Below are 19,278 nucleotides of genomic sequence, written 5' to 3'. Positions count from 1 at the left end.
CGTGTCCTAAATAAAGTGACCATCAAAGAATGACTTCTCTGTGTGTTTGCTGGTTGGTATTACAAGATACAACAATTCTTATTACCAGAGTTGTAGCACAAACAAAATATTAATGCACACAATCCATTCAATACTAAATAAAAATAACATTTATTGATTTGGTCTTTGTCTTGTGAATATTAGTTTATTAATGACTGCATTCATCGGACACACTGTTTGTAGAGAATACACACACACATGAACTGATCTGATTCAAGACTGACATCATTACATCATGCATAAAATTTTGGTGTCCACTTTCACCATTTAATAATACCATAACTTTTGTATTACTATGTAGTCATATAATATATTATATAAAACTCTTCTTGTTTTAAATTCTCACCGAGGGCTAAAACCCCTAAAGATGAAACCCTAGAACCGCCCCTGATCTTATACCTACCGAAAATCACTGAAATTTTACTTTTACTTCAAATACTTAAGTACAGTAAATATCAGAAAATGACTTTTGATACTTAAGTACAGTAAATATCAGATAGACTTTTACTAGAGTAATATTCTAAAAGGTGACTTTCACTTCTACCAAAGTCTGTTTCTAGTACGATACTTGTACTTTTACCGAAGTATTGCTTTCTAGTACTTTATACAACACTGAATAATAATAATAATTATAATAATAATCATAATAATAATAATAATAATAATAATACTGCTACTACTTATTATTATTATTATTATTATTATTATTATTATTATTATTATTATTAATTGTAGTAGTAGTTCATATAAATTCGTAGTTTATTTATAAAGAGCTGGTTTGCAACACAAAGATTTAGGTTTCAATTTAATAACTACGTCATCTAGCACGTTCTTTCCGGGTGTTTATAACCTCAACATGACCTCTCATAGCGGATGTTTCTGTTGCCTGTGAATTAAACTAACGGCGTTGTGGTGTTTAAAACGTGTAACAGCGTCAACAAGGAGAAAAACAACAACAACATGGCGTTATAACTGCTTATAGTGCGCACTGAGGAATACATTTACATTTACAGCATGTGACAGACTCTTATCCAGAGCGACACACAGAAGTGCTTACAGTACGTCTCTATCGCTGGAAGTTGAAGTGTTTCCTAATACGTCGGTCCAGTGAAAATAGCCCGTGACTCACAGCTGTTACTGAGTTACACATTACTAACGTTTCATTTCGGAATAAACTGGAAGTGATTTTCTACAGGAGCAAAACTTCCAGCTGCTGCGGTGTGTAAGTAACTTTACTGTTTTTAATGTTATAGTTCTTTTCATGTTTATAGTTTATTTTAACATTCTTCTCTCTCTCTCTCTCTCTCTCTCTCTCTCTCTCTCTCTCTCTCTCTCTCTCTCTCTCTCTCTCTCTCTGTGTAAAATCAGAGACGAAGGGCCCCGATTACTGATATCAGGATTTTATAAACAGGAAAAAAATTAAACAGGACAGGATGTAAAATGTAATTTACAGGATGTAAAACCAAAACATCATCCACCATTGTCTTAGGAGCAGAGCCTGCTCATCTTCTGACCAAACTAATCCCACGGGAACAAAAAAGGTCTCATGGGAAAGGTCTGATTAAAAGCAGTTTTAGGAAGAAAGAACTGAAATCTCTAGTCACAATAACTACCAGCCATGGGAAATACAGAAGCATAGAAGGACAGGTTCATGTGAACATCTCTAAAGTAAAAATTTCCACTACAATTCCCCCCTTTTGTCCCTGGGAAAATACACAAAATTTTACTAATCATTAATCAGTAACAAAATCTAAACTCTAAATGATAGATTCCAGTATTGTTCATCAACTACTTAATCTACAACATTGTTAATCAGCTAGAATATAATCATTTAAACCTAAGCTAAACTTAATCATGTACAATCTCACATCAGCGCATCATTCTCCCAGTAGGGTTCTCATGAATGCTTCATAGAAAACATGATCTTTAGAGGATAATATGCTGTTTTTGTGGGGACAGGTCCCGTATATAAAAAATATGCAGTTAAAAGCAAAGCATTAAGCATTAATCTTGTCGTAACTTCACTACAAGTCACAGTCTCTATTGTCCGTATTCACCTTTGTCTGTTTCTGGATCAGTCTGGGCAAATTCCATGAAATAGTCATCGCTGAACAGAGGAATCCATTCAGGGTCATCGTCAATATCGTCTAGTTTCACAAGTTGTTTGGTCGTTAGATTAGACATTATGATGTAATGAACGCATTTGTATATGCAAGGGCCAAACAAACATAATAAGATTAATACCACAATCACTGGGATTATCATTGATAGATAGGGAGTCCACTGTCCAAACAGTGTATACCAAAGTCCCCAACTATTATCTCCGTGTTCGTCTCGTTTCATTTGGTTTGCTACATTGTGTATATCATGCAGTGCATCTGAGATAGACCCATGGACGTCATCAATCGAGGGAATGAAGGTGCAACATTGATCTCCAATCAGGGCACATACACCTCCCTCTTTAGCTAATAGAATATCTAAGGCCATTCTATTTTGTGTAGCAGTCAATCTAAGGGCTGCAAGTTCCTGTTTAATACCTTCGGTTACCCGATTACTGGTGTTAATATAAGTGACAAGCCGATAATGTGTGACTTCTAGTTGATTCCATAGCTGAGTCATCCCATACAGTGGGAAGAAGGAATCAAATAATTTACTCAGTTTATTTTTCAGTCTATGTTCTGGCGGAGGAAAGTCATTATCAGACACGTCTCTCTTGGGTCGCTTTATTGGTGAGTGTGAGTGAGCTATGACCACACCTGGATACCTAAACCTTGCTAAAGTACATACTCCTCCCCAGTTATGGGGTAGGGCTAGATACATGTTTTTACCACAGACCCAGTACCAGTCATCAGCCCTGAGTAATGTGCCAGTGTCAGATGGATGAATAAGGGAACACTCTGCCTGTCGGCAGGTTCCGTCATCTGAATATGGGTAATATAAATGAGTGCACCTCATTTGTTGGCAATATTACCTAACGGTATGTTTCCTGTTCCTACAAAACAGTGTGTGTAGTTCAATTTAGGAGGAGGCTGTGCAACAAATGTGTTAACTCTTGTTTGATTTACCTTGAATGTTCGTTTTGTCACATGCATTAGAGTCTGTAGACATATGGTGGTACCAGTTAAATCAGTCCTCCCAGGACCTCCAGCTTCACACCACAGGGAGGCCGGTGAATTTGTCACCAGACTCAAAAGTGTGCCATTCTGGACTCTATAAGCATCCTGCTTCCACATGCAGTAAGATTTTCTACAGTATTGGGCTATGGCTTTCAATTCAATACAATTACTTTTCATGGGGATCATTGTGTGTTTACTTGCAGCTTTGGGAAGAATCATACACACATAAGACTCATTTGTGATCATTTTGGCAGTGTAAATAAGTGAAAAATCTCTGCGACTTGTACCAAAGGTGGAAGTCTTTTCTGCATTCCCTCTAATTAACAGGCAGATCATAAGGATGACAATGATCCCTACTACTCTTGGGTGATAGTCAAAAAGGCTCCTCATCTTAACAGGAGCTTTTTACTCATCAATGTTGATCGTATCTAGAAGTACCTGAAATAGTCCAAGCCACCTCCTGGCTCTCCAGCTTTTTCTCCTGAAACCCTTCACCACAACCCAGTCACCTGGTTTGAGACTGTGCAGATCTGTTTGCGTCACCTTAGGCAGTACCTCCTTCACCTGCTTATGGATTTGAGACAAAACAGAGGACAAGTTTGCACAATAACACAGCATTTCATCTCCACATTGGCTTGTGGTTAAACTGTGTGTGTGTCCAGGCTCAATTCCTGTATTTGGGGGTCTGCCAAACAGTATCTCAAATGGGCACTCAAATATTCACTCTCCCTCTAGTTCTCGTTCTCATGTATAATAACACATTGGGAAAGGCCTTTGCCCATGATAGACCTGTTTCATCACAGCATTTGGCCAATTTATTCTTTAGAGTACCATTTTCTGGCTCTACAGCCCCTCCGCTGGCAGGGTGGTATGCACAGTGTTGTCTGAGATCTATACCTATTTGTCTATAATCAACTGTCTGTCTATCTCTCACAGAACAACCTCCAAGATCCCAAACAGTCTGGCTTTAAAGCAGCTCACTCTACAGAGACAGCCCTTTTGGATGTCTCTGAGAAGCTACATACTGCTAGATCAGCCAAACTATCATCCGTCCTTATCCTCCTTGACCTTTCAGCAGCGTTTGATACCGTCAACCACAAGACTCTCTTATCCTCCCTCAAGAGTCTTGGGATTTGCGGATCAGCTTGGGAATGGTTTGCCTCCTACCTGGAAGGACGCTCATATCAAGTAACATGGAGGGGAGTGACATCTGCTCCACGCAGACTCTCCACTGGCATCCCACAGGGCTCAGTACTTGGTCCTCTTCTTTTCTCCTTGTATACTCACTCTCTTGGTGAAGTTATTTCATCACATGGGTTCTCTTACCACTGCTATGCTGATGATACACAACTTATCTTCTCTTTCCCACCCTCAGATGCCACAGCTTCTGACCGGATCTCAGCATGTCTGGCAGAAATTTCATCATGGATGACTGCTCATCAGTTAAAGCTCAATCCTAGCAAAACTGAACTGCTGTTCATCCCAGGTGATTCATCCCCAGGTCACGATCTTGCTATATTCTTGCACAACGATCTGATCTCCCCTTCAGCCACAGCTCGCAACCTTGGGGTAACCATGGACAATCAACTGTCCTTTTCCTCTCATGTTGCAAATGTGACTCGCTCATGTCGGTTTCTTCTCTACAACATTAGAAGGATTCGGCCATTTTTGTCCACACAAGACTGCCCAGGTACTTGTTCAGTCTCTTGTCATTTCTAGACTGGATTACTGCAATGCACTGCTGGCAGGTCTACCTATGAACGCAATCCGTCCTCTGCAAATGATCCAAAATGCAGCTGCCCGGCTTGTTTTCAACCTGCCAAAGTTCTCGCATACCACCCCGCTACTGCGATCCCTCCACTGGCTTCCGGTAGCTGCACGCATCCGGTTCAAAACACTGATGCTGGCCTACAAAGCCAAAAATGGACCAGCCCCCTCTTACCTCAAAGCCCTCATCATTCCTCGCACTGCACCCCGTAACCTCCGATCTACCAGCACTGCTCGACTGGTTCCACCATCTCTCAGGGTAAGAGGCAAGTATACTACAAGACTCTTCTCTGTACTGGCACCAAGGTGGTGGAATGAACTTCTGAGCTGGCAATAGTGCTGTACATAGAGATAAAAGAAAAGGAAAAAAGAAAGAACATAAATAGAAAAGAACACATACAAGTTACCAACAATTAAAACCATGGGGAAAAGAGGTGTGTTTTTATCATGGATTTAAATTCAGCAAAAGTAGAAGCAGTTCTGACTGGTGGTGGCAAGTTATTCCACAACTTAGGGCCTGCTACTGTGAAAGCTTGGTCTCCCCTGCGTTCTAGATGTGGTCATGGTACCAGTAAAAGATGGCCAATTTGGGATCTAAGTGATCTTGATGGATTGTACAAAACAATCAAATCAGATAAATATTTGGGAGCTAGATTATTGAGAGCTTTGTAGACGAATAGCAGAATCTTGTATTCAATACAGTATCGGACTGGCAGCCAGTGCAAAGAACGTAAGATCGGTGTAATATGGTCATGTTTGCGGCTACTTGTGAGTAGACGGGCTACCGCATTTTGAAGCATGGAAGATGGAAGAGAGATGGAAGAGAGAGGTAACCCAGAGTACAAAGAATTACAGTAGTCAAGTCAAGTTGAGATAAAATCGTGGATAACTGTTTCAAAACGTTTCCTGCTTAAGAAAGTTTTGACTTTATCTAACCTGCGAATGTGAAAGAAGCTGTTACTATCTATAGTGTTGATTTGTTTGTCTAATTTAAGGCCATTATCTAGGTGAAATCCTAGATCTTTAACATCAGATGTAAGATAAGGAGTAAGAGAACCAAGGTTAATAGAAACTTCATCTGGGTGCTATTTTGGCCCGAATTGAATGATTTGGGTTGTGTCATCTTTAAGTATCATAAAATTGTTTGTAAGCCATAATTTGTGTTCTTGCAAGCAAGCCTCCAATCTCTTGTATGCTGAGTTATCTTTGCGTTTAATAGGTACATAAAGTTGTGTGTCGACCGCATAGCAGTGATAGGACACCCCAAATTTGCGCATAATTGATCCCAGAGGTAACAGAAATAAGTACAATGAAATTATACTCAAGTGTCACATACTTAATATTTTAAGGTAATCAAAATTAATTAGTTTAATAAAATCAAAAAGTTAAAAAAGTACTAGAAACTTAAAATATGTAAGTTAGTTGAATAGTTTATAAATTAAGTTAACACTATTCAATCTATTTAATTATTTTGAGCATTTGGATTTACAGTACTGACTACTTGGTTTCACCAAAGCAGAAATCATGGGATGTAGGATTATTTTCAACTCAAATTTTTTAGCTTCTGAAGTGGGAGAATTATCCGAACGCTCCTGTACCATATCTAATGTAAAAATGTCTTAACAATTCTTTATTCTATCTCTTAGATGTAAGAATTCCTTAGAAAGTCTTGAATGTTGATATTTTCTTCATCTTAGACACGTGAGCCAAAGGAAACCAGTCCTTAAATCAACCGGCCTGCTTACTGCAGTCAGTAACCCTTGATTAAATCTTGCAAAAAACACGGGTATTTTTAAAATAAAATAAAAAAAAATTCAAACAGCATTTTTAAGAATGTAAACAGGCATTTTGGAGAATGTTATTATTCATTATATTGTAATTTTATACTATTCTTGGAAAAAAAAATCTTTATACATATTGATAATTAAGATCCAACCTTCATGAATTTAGTTGAAGTGAAATATTTTAAAATATATAATTTAAAATATTTATTTGATTTTTTCAGTTTAAATATTTTATCATTATATCTTGGAGAGTTGTATAATAGTTTGCTTGCAGCTCATTTTACCTCAGTTTTCAAAAACTTTTGAAATTTTAATGTTGAAACAACAAATAAGTACAGCGAAATGTTACTCTTAAGTGTCACATACTTAACACATACTGCTAATAGTTTAAGATAATAAAAATAATTAGTTTAATAAAATCAAAAAAGTGAAAAAAGTACTAGAAACTTAAAATACGTAAGTTAGTTGAATAGTTTTATAAAATTAAGTTGACACTATTCAATCAATTGAATTATTTTGAGCTTTTGGATTTACAGTACTGATTACTTGAAAAAAGTCAAGGTTTCACCAAAGCAGAAATCATGGGATGTAGGATTATTTTCAATTCAAATTTTTTAGCTTCTGAAGTGGAAGAATTATTCGAACGCTTCTGTGCCATGTCTAATGTAAAAATGTCTTAACAATTCTTTATTCAACAAAACACACAAATTCAAGGATTCCTGAGAATTACGCAAAGATTGAACATATTTTGAACATATATTGAACATATGTTTTGTAGTGCGCTGTAGACATGCTCAAAGTTTTCAATTAATCTATCCCTTAGATGTAAGAATTCCCTAGAACGTCTTGAATGTTGATATTTTTGTCCGTGGGTGGTGCTGGTGGTGGAATGTGTTGGGAAGGGGTTGGGGGTCTTGGGGTGTGTGTGTGTGTGTGTGTGTGTGTGTGTGTGTGTGTGTGTGTGTGTGATGTAGATAACACCGTTGGCTAATGAGGGGAGGGTGTAACCCTTCTCACAAACATGTGAGTTTTAAGTTCTTCTCCGAACTCATTTTGGAATAAAGTCATACATATGACAGATCAAATTTATAACCTTTTACTAATTTCAACAACTATTTTAAATAAACAAACAAATAAATAAATAAATAAACTGCTGTTAAACAATATTAAAGATGGTCCTAGTGGGAGGGAAAAGGGATCTCCACAAACCATTTCTCAAAACCTTGCAAACAAGACACCTTAGGCACCTAATCCCAGATTAGTGCTGTGCTTTACTTTTTATTCTTAGGCCTTGCACTAGGTGCCTATCCAGTGTCTAAATCCTGCCTTTACAGCACTTTCTACACAGAGACAACTATTCAACTATGAATTCAATTGCTTGAACTTATAAGAAAACTACACTTGTATATTAAATTACATTAATGAAAAAATATATCATACATTTTATGGGAAATACTTGCGACAGACTGGCAAGTTTAGCAGGCGCCCTTTCCATTTACTCAGTGTGTTAAACATGTCGCTCATTTGGGTGCAAGGTTTACTGTTTAAAGATGCACTGCCACACGTATTTCATTACTTTTGTGGTAATGTCTGAAGTTTACCATGGACTCTGTAACACTAACATTTTTTGTGGAAAAAATGCCTTGGTTACCTTGTTTCAAGCCATTCTATTGTGGTATAGAAAGCCTGCAGGAAGACTCAGCTAGATTTGCGCCAGTTCCCATTAATATTCAATGAGCTATGCTGCTTGGCTCCGATTGGCTAACTGCTAGGATATGAGAGCATGATTATTCATTCACCCAGTGCAATAAGTAGCCTAGGCTAGAGGAACTTTGTTTACAATCACTTGGAATTGCGGGAGAATGGATTCTTCACAAGCCTGTTGACGTTCAGCCATCCTTGCTGTATAGGAAACTCACTGAGCTACACGAATTCTGTGGGCGCGGTGTCAAGTGGGAGAACTCATGAATAGTATTGAGCTCAATCAATTCTATGTAACACTGAGCAGCTTTTCTAATTGACCTGATTTCTCTGCTTATTTCTTTTCAGTGGCTAGAGCTGACGGGAGGTCGCAGTTCATTTTCACATTCCCGACACAACACAAACACATATGGACCTAACACATATCAAAAAATACTAGTAAAAAGCTTTTGTGTGGAAGGGCACCTTTAATATATTTTGCATTGTGTTTCAAGAGTTCTAAATTAAGATTCACTTTAAAATATTGCCTTTTCTTGAAAAAATAATTTAATTTAATAATTGCAGTATATATGGTTTAGATTGTTATACCACTAAGTGTTAAAAGTACTGTTTGCTACTGCATTAATACTTTTTTTAAGGTTTCTTGTGTTTTCATTTTTCATCCAGTATTTTTTTATTTCTTTGACAGAAACAAATAAATCGTGATAACTAAGTGAATTGTATACATTCTTTAGTTTTAAAGGTAGAAAAGAACACAGATATCGGAACGGTATCGGTATCAGCTCGGAAGAGAAAAAGTGGTATCGGTGCATCCCTAGTTTTTACACCGATTGGTTTTATTTATGGACCTAAATACAGCTTAGCAGAAGAAGGCTAAGCTGGCTGTGTGGTTAACAAGAAAGGCAAAAATGCTACTTCTATGCTACTGGACAGTCCACAACATTACATGTAATTAACAGCTAAACTGTGATGTAGTGTTCTGTGATGAATATGAAATTGCAATTTTGGGAAAAAATAGTAAGCTTTGGCATTAACAGAAAGGCTGCTTCACCCAGCAGTCAGTATTTTATGAGAACAGCAACACAAGCATTGTTTTATTTCTTATTTTTTGCTGTCAACAGTTTTGTTTCAGAATGGGGTTCCTGGGAGGAGACGTAACTATTCACAATAAAACTCAGTACAAATGGACCGTCTGCATCGAGTCTCAGGAGCCTTGGCCCAAGTCTGACATATATATTACAGTAATGCACACAATCAATATGTTTCCTTAAGTTATTATAACATTGCAAACATTTTGTGTGAAAACATTCAAGATTTATATTTCTATCATTTTTCATGCATGTGAATATTTAACATCTCCTATCTGTTCCTGTCTGTTTAGTTCACAGTTGGAGGATATGAAAAAAAAGTTAAAGAAATCTTTGTACCCATCACCTTTGTCAGAACAATCTACTTCAATGTGAAGTATGGCGAGTGCTCAGAGAGAGACTGCTACAAAAATCCACATTTGTGGTACAGGTTTGATCCAAAAGATGATCCATATTTCACAATTCGAGAGAGTGGAGACCACGAGCAAATACATCTGGACTGCGATACACATTATGAGAAGAAGAAGTCAACATGCCCAAATTATGGTATGTCAATTGTGTATGAAGTATTTTTAGTAATATTTGTATATACCATGTTTGCTGAATGCAGCAACAAATGATATTCAGCTATCTCATGATTAGATCCTAACTATCTCATGTTTTTGTCATATCATACAATCCATACAATTCACATAAAACTCATCCGAAAACTTTCAGTTGTGTTCGGGATCATTTTTAGTTTCTTTATTAATATGAAATTGTTTCAATCCATGAAATGGAAACAAGCAATTCATTCAGGTTAATTTTGATTTTCCTGGTGGTCAGATTTCAGATTCTCCAGAGGCTTCATTAAACATTTCAGCTGTGAGATATATTCTCTCCAGCTGGTCCCGAGTCTGCCTCAGAGGACTTTGCCCAACAAGACCGTTCCTGATGAATCTGTCATCATACATTTCCCAGCTTGCTTTAACTGTAACCTGTTAATTGAGAGAACTTCACACTCCTCCAGATTGTGAAGTTTCTTAACCAATTTGGAATTGAAACCCCAAGGACCTTGCCAAGGACTTTTCCATGGTCTATATGTGCAACCTTAATTTTCAGACATTGCCCACATGGGCAAGGTCTCGCCCCTCACCTGATAGCCCATAAGGTGAACTACTGTAGGAAATAGTGGCTCGAAAGTGATTTTGTTCTCATGCCTGGGCACTACTTTTTAAATGCATTTTTTCATAGACAACACCCTTTTGGACTTTTGTCACGATCCATAAATGTGTATAATTGTGAATTTTAAAACACTAAAATCTTAAGCTGTTGGTTTTGCTTATAACTTTATTTATTTTCATTTAAGCATCACAAAATCTCTCTCAAACATTTGAGAAAGGTTTTGGTGCATTAAGTACTCATGTGAATGTAGACCATAAAATATGGCAAATGTCTAGAAAATATGCTTCAACTTCATGGATTGGCACCAAGCAAAATTAAACATTCACATTACAATTTATTTGATGACACTGGCTTCATCAGTGTACATAGACACACGGCTCACTGCAGAGAATGAAACCATAAATGTATAAATATGACAATTTTAGCAAAACTATCATGTATTATACATCAAAATGTTCAGTAGGCCCTGTGTAAACACAGAAACATAAGGAAGTAGCACACTTTGGCCCAAGTTGTCTGAAATTACTTAAAATGCGACCACACCCCCCCTTAATTATGTATAATGCCAAAAATGAACAATTCCACAATAGTTTCATTACAACTGAAAATCAGCACAAGGTAATGCACAGCACATCTTTACTCATCAGAATCATCCATATCGCTATCATCAGAGCCATCATCCCATGTACCCATTTCATCTGTTTCCTTTGAAACATTTGCACAATTTTGGGGCCGACAAAAATCAGTACAAGACAGTCTTGCAGACATACATGAACATCTTCCAGTCTTACATTTACCTTGCTTGCACTGCAGTGGACTACCTGCGAAACACTTTCAGGTGCAGGATTTCTAGTCATCCAGGTCACCATTAACTCTCCATCCTTAAGGTGTCATCCATTGCCAACGTGTGAAGGGGCACACATTATACCTTTCAGAGAATGTCTCATTATGGCTGCTTGGTAGTTTGCCCTTTTGCAGTGTTGGTGCAGGTCATCACTTGTCGGGGGCATGGATAGTTTTGGCAAAGCCGATGATGCCATGCAGAATGCTTTGTATCTTGCATCGTTCACATTTTTGGCAGATGGCTGGCCATCGAGGTGGCACACATACTTGCAAAGTATGTCAAAGGTAGACTGGTCCAGATTAAAACTTTTACCCTTGGCCACAGTGGAAAGACCAGCATCTTGCCGCACAACATAGAAGAATTCGGCCCGTGCCTCTTTGTTTGTTCCAACTGATAGAAACTTTTTCCATTGTGTTTGTGTCTTCGGATCCTGTCCATGAACTTTCACCATTTGTGTACCACCACCAGCTCTACGTCAACGTTCTAGATTTTTAATACCCATTTCCGGATACTGGTCAATCACAAAGTCTATCCGTGTACATTTGTGCCTCCGAGCAAGCTTGACTATGTACTGCAGTATGGTCTCAGCGAGCTCTCCAAAGGTACTTCGTATGGACCGAATGGCTTGAATGACCGTCATTCCATCGAAGAAAATAGCTCCATCTGCAGGATCTTTGTCAACCAAACATTCTCCACCTTTGGTTTCCAATACATCCATAAGAGCTGATTTAGTGAACCATCAGCACTGGCTAAAGGATATGATACTGTTCCCAAGGAGTAGGACAGAATTTCCCGCAGCTCTATCTTTCTACTTTCACCTATGACGAGTAGTCTGGAGAGTAGCTTCTTGTCGGCACGCAGAATCACTTCCTTACCGGCTGTTGATTTCTTCTTTGTCTTTGCTTGGTCACTAAAGTTCTTTAGTTTTTGTGTTTTGATGGGAGCAAATATATCAACTGTCAAATATATAACAGTCTTTGGTCCAAAAACACTCTGACAGCATTTTCCCCCTTTTCCAGAGCTAAGAACCAATCCCTCATGATTTCTTTAGTTGCGACTGTCCCAGAGCTAAGACACATAATGTCATCGTGGTGTGTGTCAAATCTAGGGTGGAAATTATTCTGGCCACAGCCTTTTCATCAGCATGAATTTGTGTGTTGTCAAGGACTTTACGTTTCCTTATATCAGGAGTTTTACCTGCCATTGCCTCACATTGTCTTGCTATGGCAGCCCTTTCATGTTGAGACAATATCCAGCGATATGCTGCAGCTCGATTCTGTGTTATCAATTCTGTGTGTTTTGTGTTGTAGCGAAATGCTTTTTACAACTGTCTGGTATTCAAGCAAAAAAGGAAAATTTGGGATAAAAAGAAATAATAAAAGCAAAAGGAGGTAGATAAATAAAGTATGAGCTATATAAAAACTATAAAAATATAAAAATATATGTGAAAAATAGTGTATATACTAGGGCTGGGCGATATGGCCTGAAATAAAAATCCCCGATTTTTTTTAACAAAAAAATCGATTTACGATTTAAATCGATTTTTCCTGTATATTTATTTAAATACACCTGAGAGATTCCAAGTTCCAGTCTGTAACTTCACTGTAAAACACTGTACTGTAACAAAATTCAGCTCAAACACCACTGATGTCCTGATAGTTATACTACAACACTCACAAAAAAATGTTTTTCATTCAAACAAATCGATGTAAACTACACATTCGAGTTAATCAATAAAATAGATTCATCGCCCAGCCCTAGTATATACATAAATGCATTTTTATGATTGTCCTCAAAGTGTCCATGTGCAGTATGGTGTGTATAAAGTGGCACTGTGCTTTGCAAATTAAGTGTTAAAGTAACAGTCCAGAGTTAAAGTGTAAGTGCAAAAAAGTGTGCAGAAAAACAGTGAAAATGGAGGGTGCTGTCCAGTATAAGATCCTGGGTGTTTCCTGGTTTAAACTCCGAATGGCCTGCGGGAAGAAGCTTCAGCTCATTCTCTCTGTGTTTGCTTTCAGGGAGCGGAAGCATTTCATTGTTGGTATGGCAGAGGTCTTTTACAATTTTCCTGGCCATGGTCCGGCACCATGTGCTATAGATGTTCTGCAGGTCAGGGAGCTCGGTGTGGATGGTGCAATCAGCTGATCACCCCACCCGCTGGAGGGCTCACCTATCCTGCATGGTGCTGTTCCTGAACCAGGAAGTGATGCTACCCATCAGGACGCTCTCAATGGTGCAGGTGAAGAAAGTCTTTAGCACCTGAGATTGTTGTTTGAAGACCTTTAAGTGTCTCAGATGGCACAACCGCTGCCGGGCCTTCTTCACCAGGGTGTTGATGTGACAGGACCAAGAAAGGTCCTGTGTGATGTAAACACCTAGGTACCGGAAGCTGTCCATTCTCTCCACTGGGGTCCCGTTGATGTTTAGTGGTTGGTATGACCACTTTTGTGCTGAAGTCCACTATCAACTTCTTAGTCTTGCTGACATTCAGGAGAAGATTGTTCTTCTGGTGCCATCTCTCCAGGCTTTTAGTCTCTTGTAGGCCATCTCATCAGGCTCACCACAACAGTGTCATCAGCAAACTCGATGATGGTGGTGGAGTTGGAAGTGGCCACACAGTCATATGTGTACAGTGAGTACAGCAAGGGGCTCAGAACACAACCCTGGGGAGCTCCAGTGCTGAGGGCGATGGCTAATGAGATGTGTTTGCCCACCCGCACGGCTTATGGTCTGTCTGCCTGGATGGTGGAGATCCATTAACACAGCGGCAGGCTGAGTCCCAGGTACTCCAACTTAGAGTTGGGCATGGAAGGAATTATGGTGTTAAACATTGAACTGTGGTCCACAAACAGAATTTTTGCCTAATTCCCTTTTCTGCATTCCAGGTGGCTCATTGTAGTGTGAAGAACATGAGCAATGGTGTCCTCAGTAGAGCGGTTCTGGCGGCACTAGAACTGTAGTGGATTCAGTGTCTCTGGTAGTCTGATGAAGATGAAGTCTCTGACCAGTCTCTCGAAGCACTTCATCATTACTGAGGTCAGGACTACAGGGTGGTATTCATTGAGGCAGGCGGGCTGGGGTTTCTTTGGGACAAGAACAATGGTGGACTGTTTGAAACATGAGGGGACAAGAGACTGTTTCAGTGAGAGGTTGAATATCTCAGTGAACACCGGTCAGAACCCAACCTGTGATGCCGTCTGGTCCTGCTGTCTTCCTGGTATTCACTCTCCTGAATGCCCTCCTCACGTCATGCTCCGAGATGGTGAACATGTTTACCTATCCAGCTCTCTTAGCATGCATACTGTTTGTGCCGCTAGCACCACTAGTGTGGTTCGCTGCAGCATCGAAGTGAGCGTAAAAGATGTTTAGCTCATCTGCCAGAGAAGCGTTCGTATTCCCCATTCTAGAAGCTGGTGTTCTATAGTCTGTGATGTTCCTTAGTCCCTGCCACAGGCTTCTAGAGCCATAATGTTGGATCTTTGACTCTAGTTTCCTCCTGTAGTGCTGCTTTGCTTCATTCACTGCTCTGCGCACACGGTAATACGGAGCCTTGTACTCGTCCATGTGCCCGGTGGTGAACCCCATGTTGTCGGCAGCGGAGCGGGATCTAATCGCAGATGGTTTTTCCACCCACAGCTTCTGGTTGGGAAAGCTTCTGATGGTTGTTTTCTGCACCGTATCATCCATTAGTTTCCAGATGAATCCTACAACCACTTCTGTAAACATGTTGACGTCATCAGAGCTGCGCCTGAACATGTCCCAGTCTGTGTCATCTAGAGTGTCCTGCAGAGTAGCTACCGATTGGTCATGAGGAAGATGGCGGCATGGTCCGATTTCCCAAACGGTGGATGTGATTGTGCTTTGTAGCTGTTTTTAAATAGTGTGTAGCAGTGGTCCAGTGTCCTTTCACCCCTGGTGGGGCAGGTGATATGCTGCTGAAAGTTCGGTAGCATGCGTTTGAGGTTGACACTGGTAAAGTCTCTCACCACAATGAGATTGTGTTTGTTGTAGCATTAGTGTCTCTTGTAAGTCCCATACTGCAGTGTCCATGTCCGTGTCCGTGTCTGCTTGAGGTGGAATATAAACTGTACCGACTATGACCGAGCTGAATTCCCGAGGTAGATAGAGGGGCTGACATTTGATGGCCAGTAGTTCCAGATTTGGTGTGCAGGAGCGTGAAAAAGGAACAATGCTCATGCTGTCACACCAGTGGTTATTCACCATCAGATACACTCCATCTCCCCTTGACTTCCCCAACTCTAGTGTTCTGTCCATGTGGTAAACCAAGAAAAACTCGGCCGGCTGGATGGCATGGTCCGGTACCGCTGGGTTCAGCCATGTCTCGGTGAAGCAGAGATGTTTTCAGTCCCGAATGTCCCACTGGAACTTTACCCTTGCCCTGAGGTCATCAAGCTTGTTTTCCAGAGACTGGATGTTGGGTAAAAGTATACTAGGTAAGGGAGCGCGGTGTGCGCATGCCCTCAGCCTGTTCCTGATGCCGGCTCGTTTCCCTCGCAGACACCTGTGCAGGTCACATCCTTTGTTCCCCTTCAGGATCTTGCTCTGCCAGCATGGGTCCATGTTTAACAAAGGCGAAGGGTGAGTGGATTGTACATCAATAGATATGAGTGGCTCTGTCGTATCTAATGATGACCATATTTTATAAATAAACTGGTATCTATGTAAATAAATATATAAAATAAACAAAAAAGATGAAGTGTAACCGGAGCAGTTACAACCTCACCGGTGCCATCTTGGAATTACTGTGTCAAGAGTTGTGCAGACAAAACTGTGTTTACAGACAAATATACAGACTATGCAGATGGTCAATGTTTTACCTTTGAAATGTACTACAATTTTTAATTATCATTTTATAATGCAATATAATAACTCACTGTTCTTCTGAGGTCCCACTAACTGTTGCAGTAGACTTTGTCACGAACCTGGTGTACTCTCTGTAAAAGGACTTGTGGTATTGCACCTCCAGATTCCATCTTTGTCTTGAATATGCACAAGAAAGCTAGTGTCTTCCTTTATCTCAGCAGCTTTCAACAACTAGCCTGTAAATAAATATTATATAATATTATATATTACAAAACACGATTGTAAATAAAAAAACATTATGTAAAAACTGTCAATCGTTAAACAATATTGAGTGTTCTGGCTGTAGCTGTATGCAAAAAATGAAAATATGTAAACATTAAATAAATGATGTAATTGTAATTTAAATTTAGCCATGGTATCAAGCATACAGCATAAAACTTCAAAGTTAAAACGTGTGTGTTTGTTTATCCACCTGCAGACAACGTTTCTGCCTGTTAAAGATGGTCCTTCTGTCATTTGCCTGCCACAGTAATGTACTTCATTTTCTTACAAGTTATGCACAAGGCAGGAAGCTACTGGCAGGCCGTCCTGGACCTACAGTAAGTTTCTTTTTAGGACATTTAGTTGTTGAGGTACTACTACTCGATGACACAGACTGGTCTTTGTAAGCATCTTGAACTTCAGGATGCGGTATGAAGCGCCTGTAGCAAGTGGAGTGAAACGCAGCGTCTTTGGGAACATTTTCAAATTTGATTTCTAGACAATGTTTGGATGTTTCTACTATTGTCTGATTCTCACAGTGCAAACCAAGCCACCTTTTGACGTTATTTCTGTGTGTATCCATCGTTTCTTCTTCCTTTAAGGATGTGAGATGCATATAGCATTGTATATAATCATTTTTATGGAGTTTAGTTCGAGGTCTGACCGTAATTTCCTCTTCTTTGCTACTCGATATTGACAACAAGGGCGCAGACATCTTATACTTATGTTTAAATGTCGTTCCAAAAAGCGGCCTCCTTATTGGTCAGGCGTCTTACACGTGACGTGAAGCCCAATCACTCATGATCAAAATATGATTAAACACTAATAAAAAATAAAATGCAGGCTTATTCAGGGAGAACTTTTATTTTCTCGCTCAAAACCAATAGCTCTTTTTATTGGAATAAAAAGAATTTAGTGTCCCATATATGGGAATGTGATTAAACGAAAAACAGCTTCACCTTATGGCCTGTTATGAATCCCTGGCTCACACAGGGAACTGCTGATGTTCAACTCAGCTGTTTAGATGGTGCTGTGTGCATAATTTTCATTCATAAATAACGGTGTTACTTGAAGCCCACAAGATTGGAAACTTGGCCAACCTTGACTGAGTCTTGACACACCCTGTACTATATTCACTTTAAAACGATGACTTAATGCCAAGAATGTGTGCACAACTCTCTCTACACTCCTAAAGAGAGGAAGTAGCAACCTATACACCCTGTACACTTGCAGTACCTTCAAACAATAAAAATGTGTTTAGTCACATACTGATTGGGATTCTTCAATTCCACAAAACTTGCAGATTTCATTGGCATACCACAAAGACTCTGCAAAGCTGTTCAACAGTAAAGCATCTGATGAGCCTACATTGTTTCTTAACAATCCCAGGTTAAACTATCAAATTGTAATGAGTCTGTCTGTGTTTTCCTTGTTTCTGTCTGCTGTTATTCCCTGCTGTTAATTGTTGGCCCTGCCCACTTATTTGTTAAAATTGGACACTAATTGTACTCAGTCTTTCCTCCAGGTGTGTTGTCTTTGTCTCTGATTGTCTCTGCTTTGTCATTGGTTCCTGTCACCTATATAATGTTTGTTCACTTCCCTGGTGCTAGTCGTTTCAATGTTCCTGTTTCCTGTCAGCTCTGTGTTCGGTCTTGTTTTGCCTGCCTGTCTGTGTACCTGTTTTCTTGTTTTTGGTCATTAAATCTCTTTACTGCATTTGGATCCTCATTCACCTTTGCCTCGCCGTGACACAAATGTAGTTTCCACTCAAGAAACCTGAAATAGACTTTTTTGGGAAGGGTAAAAATGTGATTAACTGGATAATACTCTCTGTTCTGCTCTTCAGCTCTTTAAACAAAATTGCAGGATTTCTCAGGTTTCCCTCCCACCATACCAATGCACACACTTGCATCAAAGCATTATTGATTAATAAGAATGTGTTGTACCACTTTCAGGGAAAATTGAAGATGATGACAGAGAGGCAGAAGAGCAACGTAGACGGGAAGAAGCGCAGCATAGACGAGAAGAGGAGCGGCGTAGACGAGAAGAGGAGCAGCGTAGACGAGAAGAGGCGCAGCGTAGAAAAGAAGAGGAGCAGCGTAGACGAGAAGAGGAGCGGCATAGAAAAGAAGAGGAGCGGCGTAGACGAGAAGAGGCGCAGCGTAGACGAGAAGAGGAGCGGCGTAGACGAGAAGAGGAGCGGCGTAGACGGGATGAGGCACAACGTAGACAAGAAGAGGCGCGGCGTAGACAAGAAGAGGAGCGGCGTAGACAAGAAGAGGAGCGGCGTAGACGGGATGAGGCGCGGCGTAGACAAGAAGAGGAGAGGCGTATACAAGAAGAAGAGAGGCGTAGACAAGAAGAGGAGCGGCGTAGACGAGAAGAGGAGCAGAGGCGTCAGGCTCAACTTGAACGTGAACGGCAAATTGAGGAACAGATTAGAAGGGAAAGTGAGCTTACAATTAAGAAGCTTTCACAAGCCACAAAGACACTGAAGCAGAAACAGAGGCTGAGAGGCCATGAGCTCCATCACCAAACTCATATAATGCAACAGCCTCTGGAGGCTGAAATTGAAATAGATGAGGTAACAGATTTAAATGATCATTAAAAGAAATAAAAAAAAACTTCTTGTTCTTAGTTAAATATTATTGTCTAAAATTTTAAATGTTATGCATCAGCTGAACATAATG

The 19,278-nt window shown here is 39.7% G+C and overlaps 1 protein-coding gene across 4 annotated transcripts in view; it reads left to right on the top strand.

Moving 5' to 3' along the window:
- Positions 1–888: 888 nt before the first annotated feature.
- Positions 889–19,278, top strand: part of LOC113635008 — a 29,598-nt gene continuing 11,208 nt past the window's right edge. For 3 of the 4 annotated variants that reach the window (XM_027134233.2, XM_047822262.1, XM_047822306.1), the window contains exons 1-4: positions 889–1,261; positions 9,529–9,648; positions 9,789–10,041; positions 18,544–19,172. In XM_027134233.2, the coding sequence (XP_026990034.2) occupies positions 9,541–9,648; positions 9,789–10,041; positions 18,544–19,172 (990 nt within the window). In that variant the 5' untranslated portion in view covers positions 889–1,261; positions 9,529–9,540. Of the gene's footprint in view, positions 1,262–9,528; positions 9,649–9,788; positions 10,042–15,401; positions 16,103–18,543; positions 19,173–19,278 lie in introns of those variants that run through there. The other variant, XM_047822201.1, reaches the window with a different exon arrangement.

Source organism: Tachysurus fulvidraco, chromosome 1, assembly GCF_022655615.1.
Source record: "Tachysurus fulvidraco isolate hzauxx_2018 chromosome 1, HZAU_PFXX_2.0, whole genome shotgun sequence".
Classification (NCBI taxonomy): domain Eukaryota; kingdom Metazoa; phylum Chordata; class Actinopteri; order Siluriformes; family Bagridae; genus Tachysurus; species Tachysurus fulvidraco.
Note: the sequence above shows the minus strand (reverse complement) of the source record. Positions and strands in the feature narration are given on the sequence as shown.